We start from the raw sequence: 7,771 nt of genomic DNA on the forward strand, positions 1-7,771 counted from the left end.
TTCCCTTTGCTGAAATGCTGCCTTGAGTGCTTTAGCATAAGTTGAGTCAAAAAATGCTACCGGCCAGTGACTGTTAAGAGTAGTTTTGCCTTACTAGTTAACAGTTGTGGACTCCTCTGTAGTAAAGAATATATGAAACTCTGGAACTGGCCTTCATAATCATCTGTTTAATCTTGCGAAGTTCTATTGATGGTATTTCTAAACTGTGGCTATGTGTAGTTAAAGAGTCAGCATGCATTTTCACTGTTGTTTCTTTCTCACAGTATTTCAACTCCAGAAGTTGCCAACTAGTGCTTGGGGCTGGTGCGTTACAAGTTGTTGGTTTGAAAACAATCACTACAAAAAACCTAGGTATGGATTTCTACGTTTTAAAATCTCAAAGCTTGTTCTCCTGCCTGTTAACAACAAACAAACACAAAAAAACCCCATACATCTGTGTTAAGCTGCGCTTGGTGGTGCTGTGCATAGAACACAGAGGGTAGTAAGACCTTGCTGGTTAGGGGATAAAACATAAAAGCTAATTAATTGTCTGATTAAGGGATGCAGTAAAATCCATAAAGTTCCTTTGCTGTCTACTTTAAATGTACAGCTTTGCTGTGTTACATGAAGGAAACAGGAACAAACATACAAGCTAGCAAGTTTTCCATGACAATGTTTTGACTGTGGGAAGGTGTAGTTTCTTTTTTGGTGATGACTTTGGCACGCTTGGAAGCTGCTTAGTGTTCAGATCTTGAGACTGGAGGTAGGTAGAGGAATGCAGCCAAACCCCTGTCTCCCTGTGCGTTTTGCTGAGCTGTGCTGTGCTGTCTGCCCCATGGTGCTGTATTCTGTCATGCTGTGTCCACACATAGCTCCTGTGGGTTATAACCACATGTCAATAACGCACAGAGTGATTTCTGTGGGCGGCTCTGGATCAGACAGTCTTTATGTGGCTGAATGTCCTGGCACAGTCAGGTAACTCAAGGACTCTGTGGCTGTGTGCTGAATCCAAATGACGATGTGGGTTAGATTAGAGTTTCTCATTTTCAGCTGAATTGCCAGCCCCAAGTTATCTGTCTGGACTGCTTTAGCTGCTTTGAGGAGCTGGGGAGAACGAGGTGCCCTGCTCCATGCTACAGAAAAGTCTGACATGCTACTCAAGACCCTCAGTTTTAAACTATCTCCTGAAATTAAGAGCCTTTAGTTGATGGTTGAAGCAGGTGTTTAAACTTTCAGGATGTCCTGATCACCAGTCTGCATTTCCCTTTTTGAAAGGGAATAGCTTGAGGAGGATGGGTTGAGAGGGGCCACGAGCCAAAATCTTGGAGCAGACAACACGCAAAGAAAAGCTGGCTCAGGTCTTTGCTCCAGAAGGCTTAGCCAGTGTGGGAACCATGCTGCGGCACCACCATGTGTCCTGCTGCTGGCTCAGGCCCTGTTGGACACAAGAGAAGCTTAGCTTTGGGAATCCTACCGGCACCATGGGCAGGAGCAGGTTATAAGCAGGTCAGCAGTGGCAGGGCAGGGGGGTTGTGTATGTCTTCTGCAGAAGAAATATTGATGCCTTTAGAATGTGGCTGCTGCTGTGGTTAGGTAGCTGATGAGTCAGGTCTTTTGAGATCTCTCCGATGTCCACTTGTGCTCAGTGCTCAAAATGTCAAGTAGACACATAAAGCTTCATGTAAAATGAGTCCCTTATCCCATATTTTACAGAAGCTGGGTGTGATCAGCCAGGTACTAGTCTGGTGTGTTCGCTGGGTGAGGTTTCCCAGTGGAAACAAACACCTCCTGTTTTAAAAACTAAATAAAGGCATGTCAAATTGTGTCAGATCCGTTACTTATGTTAAAAGAGAGATACAGTCTGTGCAGAATGACTCTTCCTGTGTATTAATGAAGTTATTTTTCTTTCCCTCTCTCGCTTCTGGATTTACAGCCCTTTCTTCACGTTGCCTACAGCTAATCGTACACTACATTCCTATTATCAGGGCTCATTTTGAAGCTCGTCTGCAACCGAAGCAATATAGCATGCTCAGGCATTTTGACCACATTACAAAGGTAATTCTTCTGGCATTTCCTAATGAAACACAAAGTTCTGCTTTTTCAACTGTGCTCTGAAGAATATGAATGCCATTAGATAGTAAATAAAACCTGCTTTCTTCCATTACAGGATTATCATGACCACATAGCTGAGATTTCAGCAAAGCTCGTTGCCATAATGGATAGCTTATTTGACAAACTGTTATCCAAGGTAATGATTTATGGAATTAATTATACGATCTCTAAATTTCAACTGGAGGTCTCGTATACAGTCTGGATATTTCAAATGGAGCCATAGACTTTCCTAATCAGGACTTGTTTAAATTTCTTTAAACCGTATCAACACAAAGCTCTGTGCTGTACTTGTGAATGTGTTTTGTCTTTAACATTGGCCATCTGGGTGTCATTTTTCCCCACCAAAAAAAGTTGTTTGTTTACTCCTTCAGCAGTAACTTCAGAAGTGCTTTGCTTGGTGCTTTGTTCTGGCGTTCAGAAACTGAAGTGCTCTCCTACCCTCAGCAGTTTTATCTACTGACAGCTCTTATCTGCAGTCAGGCTGAGCCAGTTCCCGTTTTCTGCTCTTCCCAACGTGCCTCTTTGGCAGTGGGGAATGTGTAATTTCCTGCAGCTGAGGAAACAGCAAAAAACTGCTGAGGAGGATGAGTTGTTTGTAGGGGAAGGCCCAGCCCATCTATTGGGCTGCAGGCCTGGGGACTGAAGGTCTGCACTTAGCAATGTCTGCTGTGCAGCAGCATTAATAGCAGAGCCATGAAGTGCTCTTGGTATTTTGCTTTCTGAGTGCTCATCAGTGGAACAGGTTGGCCCCGAGCTGGATCCACTCAAGGTGGAATGTGCTGACAGGCTGCACTGAGATGGGACCTCCTGGGCCCAAGATCTGATGGATAAAGAGCAGGAGCTTTTAAAGCTTAGTGTTTTGCTTTGGATCTTATGCTCTTTAAAAAGAAGCTGTTCCATAAGATAAATAAATTAATTCTTTAGTGACAGATTTGATTTATTGGCCTGGACCAACCTCTTCCTTCTAGGAGCTTATGAAAAGCACAGGTTGGGGACAGGCTGTTGAGGCCTGCAGGGAGACAGCGGTAAAAGGCAGCATTTCTGCCTTCTTTGTTGTTTCTATTATTTCATTGTTTGTTCTGTGTTGTGCTTTCTCATCTGTTTCTTTGGGCTGTTAAATAGTGTTACCAAATCTTTGGGGAGGGGGGGAAGCCAAAGCATTTAAATGAGGATTCCCTGCCTCCTGTCGTGTTTGCACTTTTTAGAGCATGTTTATGTCCTTTTCTAGAGATCCAAGTAGTTGTCTGCTGCTTTTTTGTTGTTGTTTTATTGGGGTTTCCCCCCATATAAAAATACCTGTTCTATGAAGTAAATTGACTTTTTGATCACTTTACCTCTTATCCCTTGAAAATAAAAGACAAATGCAAGAGTTTAGATTATTGGTCCTGAACAAGTTAACCCCACAACAGACCAATAACACTATTTATGTTCTTGATGGTAGTAAGTATCCATCCCTTATTGTCCTTCCATCTTTACAGCCCATTCTCCCCTTCTGAGCTGGCACGAGATGGACACTGAGAATATTCCCATCCTTTAGAGCTCTTGAAGGCCTGAGTGAGAGTGCCTGGCTCATGCGAATGCAACCCACAGAGTACAGGAGAAAAGGATTGTGTTGATTTTCCTCCATTCCTAACTTACCCCATAATTTGGCTCATCTTGTTCCTGAAATAATAAATTCTTGGCACTGAAGGCTTTGAGGAACATAAAAACAGGAAATTTGCAAATGGGCATGTCAGTGCAACCATGTCACTGTGTCCTTTGGCTTACATGTTTTTGTGAGAATCCATTTCTGTGCTGCCTGGATAAAGTGGTCAACAGCTTTGAAGGGTGTAAATAGGAATGAATAAGCAAGTGAGTTTCACAGCAGTGCATGTCCAGCATGCTTTAAAGACTGACATGGCACAGCCCAGAAACCTGCTTTGTAGGAGAGCAGCAGTCAGGTCCAGTAGGTGGGATATTGACCTGGCACTTGAGTAACATGGGCAAGTTACTTTTGTATTTCCAGGCTGTGCTTCCCTCTGGTTGCTCCATGGAACAGGAGCTGCCTTCACACTGCCATGGGATGAGGCTGTGCACTCAGCGAGGTGTTTCACAACAGCATGGACAGTTCCCAGCATCTGCCTATTAACTCTGGCAGGGAGATAAAGCAGGAACAGGGTATTTACAGCTATAATTAACAAGTGAAAAAGGCGTAGGTTTTTATAAAGGGATAAGTGTGCATGGAAAAAATCCAGTGGGAGTTCTGAGCCTCTCTCGGAGGTTGCTGTCTTGTGACTGTTTGGACAGAAGAGCAGTAAATTTTTCTCTGATCCCTCATGGTATTACAGGCTGTTGACCTTAGCTGCAGATAAAAATGGCCAGCACCTCGCAGGGTTGGAGCTCATGTTTCTTTCTGATGCTGTTGCTTTTTCCCCATCATGATGAAGGGTTTGATGTGTCTGTAGTCATGCAAGAGCCATTGCTGCAGCTTGCCAGTCCCCTTTGGCTTTAAAGCGTACTGGTAAAGAGTAAATTACTGTTGCCTAACTCTCATGTCTTGAGGCACAATCCTGTGTGCTTTGTGGTTATCCCACACAGGGCTCCTGGAGCAATAAGCACTGTTCTTCTGCTACTTCCCCTGTTAAAATTAGGCCATTGGCTTGGCTTTTCATACAGACTTTCTCAAAACTCCCCATTTCTTTTATTCTCTCACACTCAGGCAAGCTTTGATCTCTTTCACAACCCAGCCCAGTGTAAGAGAGACCATCTCCTCCAGTGTGTTTGGTAAAGAATTTAGTTACAGTGATTCAGTTCTTCCAGTGAGTTGTGCAAGGCTCTGTTGGGAAGAATCACCCTACCAAAGGTTCACCTACCAGTGTTTAACCCAGGCCTGTGCTAGCACAGCCTTTCCACCAGGAACTGAAAGGGGATGTTGTTTGGGTTTTTTCTTTGATAAATATGGAGTTTTCAGGAGCTTCCTTTACTTTACGCTTCCCTTTCCTTATTTCCTCAGAAACTGGGATGTTTCTGATCTCAGAGAAGTAGGTTTCTCTCATGAAGTCCTTGAGGGGCACGTTCCTCAGAGGTAGGATTGCTTGTCTGTCATTGACTCACACAAATTGGAAGGAAAGGAGTGGGCCAGCTAGCAGGCCACATGGTGTGCATCTGTGGAGCTGGCACAGTGATTATTCTCTCTGTAGCTGTATTTCACAGGGTAGTGGAAACCAGCAAAAAGCAGTGAGCAAAGAGAAGCAATTCAGGGTAACAAAGATGAATAGATGGAGTTATGAAATCCTCAGATTTCACACTGCTTTGAGTGTTTTTGCTTGCTTATAAAGCAAGAAATGCTAAAAGACTGTACAATGTGAGTCCTTGGCTGAACCAGATCATACCCAGTTTTAATCTGTGATGTCCTAAATGAACCTTGATTTGCGATGGCATTAGCAACACAGGGCTTCAGGTTGGGAGCTTTCCTATATAAACTGTTTTAAAGTGGTAGGAAGGAGTAACTGGTTGTGGTTTTCTTTCCAGTATGAAGTGAAAGCTCCTGTTCCTTCAGCATGCTTCAGGAATATCTGCAAGCAAATGGCAAAGATGCATGAAGCTATATATGATCTCCTCCCCGAGGAGCAAACTCAGGTGAATGTTATATTTGAGATTCATGTAACACCTCCCATGCAAGTGCACATGAACTCGGTAACAGGAGAGACTTCTGCCTTACGTAGGGGGGAGGGGAATTCTTTTTTGAGTCTTTGTGAAACCCACACACTAAAGGGGCTGGCAGCAGTCACACTGACAGCTCGGTCTGAGCTGAAGGAAGTGTTTGGATGTGCAGGGAGAATGATAAGACATGCAAAAGAACTGACTGATGCCAGCGTTTTGAGCTGCCTTTTAGTGCCTGGAGAGGTGAGTCTTCAATTCAGGAATTAGTGCTGAAGTTCTACACAAATGGCAACACTTTGGGGCTTGAGTACAGCCCTTTTAGAGAATCCTTCTGAAAGGCTGCTCAAACGTGGTGGCTTTTGAAGGTCCCTGGATGTGTTATGCAGCCAAGTTGTACCAGGTGTGTTTTTCGGGTGTTTTGCTGTGGTTATTGCTACTGCAGAGTTGTAAATCTAGTGACAGGAAGGACTGATTCAGTCACTGAATACACCAAGTTGTAGCTTCTCTTTTGCACTGATTTAAATGGTCCCTTCAAACCATTTTTCTCCTGGAAAAAAGACTTTAAGTAGTTACAGTACAGGAAAGAGATTTGCTATTTTCTACCCTTAATACAAGTTGCTGGATGCTTCAGAGAACAGGAAAATTCACGTTCCAAACAGCAAAATGGAACAAATAAGTGAGGGTGTCCACTGTCCTGTGTGGTACAAACTGTGTATGGCCACAAAGATTGGGAGGCAAAGGACTGGCGGAAGGGAAGATCATGTGAATTGCAAAACAAAAGCAAAGGTCAGTGATGAGTGTTCACAGTGTGCTTCCTCTCTGTGCTGCAGGCAGTGGTGCAGGCCTGGGGATGGTTCCTCACTCTGCCTCTCTGGTTTCTTCCAGATGTTGTTCTTACGCATTAACGCAAGCTACAAACTTCACCTGAAGAGGCAGCTGGCTCACCTCAACGTAGTCAATGATGGAGGACCTCTCAACGGGTAGGTTTGGGCACTTGGGTTTTTACTGCTTAACTTAGGTAAGCTTTGTCTTCTGCAAGAAGTTGTGATTGCAGAATCATAGAATCACAGAATGGTTTGGGTGGGAAAGGACCTTAAGATCATCTATTCCCACCCCCCCTGCCATGAGCAGGGACACCATGCTCCGTGTTTTAGTATGTCCCATCTGGAGCTTCCTTATGGCAAAGGATGCGACTTGTGCTTCTGTAACTAGGAATGCAGACGGCTTAGTAATCGACTGGGAGTTGGGCATTGTCCTGCTGGAAACCTGCTGTAGGTTTCCTCATTTGTGGATTGCTTTTTCTCCTCTTGTGACAGCTGTAGCCACAGTTTAATTTGCAGGAATTGCATGATTCATGAAGCAGTTTTGAAACGTGGAGGATGAATCACGGCGCTAGCAAAGTAAATATAGGAAATGGTATTTCATCTGTGCCATGGGCAGCTTCTCTACTGGAACTGTTTTCTCAGTAGAACTACATTGGAAACAGAGATGATGCTCACAGAGCTCTTCCCCTTGCCCAGCCCTCTATCACCACACTGGTCAGTGGTGCCTCTCCTGGGAGGACGTGGCTGGCTGTGCCTGGTGTCCTACTCCTCCCAGGAGAGCCACCAGTCTCCTGCAACCTTAGTCCTGCTGTAAGTTGGGTTGTCCCCTGGAACAAAGGGGTTTATAGTTGTTCTTAATGAGTTGGCAGTGCTTATTTGGAGTGTAGTAAGGGTGGAATTCAGTTGGACTACCACATGTGAGAAGGCATTGTCTTAGGCTGAAGAAGCCAGAGAGGGAAGCTTATAAATGTTTCAGATGTTGCTGTGATAAAGAAGAGGGCCACGAAGATGATCAAAGGGCTGGAACACGTCTCTTATGAAGACAGACTGGGAGAGCTGGGCTTGTTCAGCCTGGAGAAGGGAAGACCTTACAAGCTTTCCAGTACCCTAAAGGGGCCTACAAGAAATCCAGAGAGGGACTTCTACAAGGGTGTGTAGGGACAGGACAAGGGGGAATGGCTTTAAACTGACAGAGGGGAGATTGAGATGAGATC

At 44.5% G+C, this 7,771-nt stretch overlaps 1 protein-coding gene across 1 annotated transcript in view; it reads left to right on the forward strand.

Moving 5' to 3' along the window:
- Positions 1-263: 263 nt before the first annotated feature.
- LOC104412499 (vacuolar protein sorting-associated protein 54-like) overlaps positions 264-7,771 on the forward strand; it is a gene marked incomplete at its 5' end in the record, with an annotated part of 9,404 nt that continues 1,896 nt past the window's right edge. The window contains 5 exons of the mRNA XM_010023241.1: positions 264-351; positions 1,913-2,034; positions 2,147-2,227; positions 5,602-5,709; positions 6,619-6,713. Of these exons, the coding sequence (XP_010021543.1) occupies positions 264-351; positions 1,913-2,034; positions 2,147-2,227; positions 5,602-5,709; positions 6,619-6,713 (494 nt within the window). The remainder of the gene's footprint in view (positions 352-1,912; positions 2,035-2,146; positions 2,228-5,601; positions 5,710-6,618; positions 6,714-7,771) is intronic.

Source organism: Nestor notabilis, unplaced genomic scaffold, assembly GCF_000696875.1.
Source record: "Nestor notabilis isolate BGI_N333 unplaced genomic scaffold, ASM69687v1 scaffold16000, whole genome shotgun sequence".
Classification (NCBI taxonomy): domain Eukaryota; kingdom Metazoa; phylum Chordata; class Aves; order Psittaciformes; family Psittacidae; genus Nestor; species Nestor notabilis.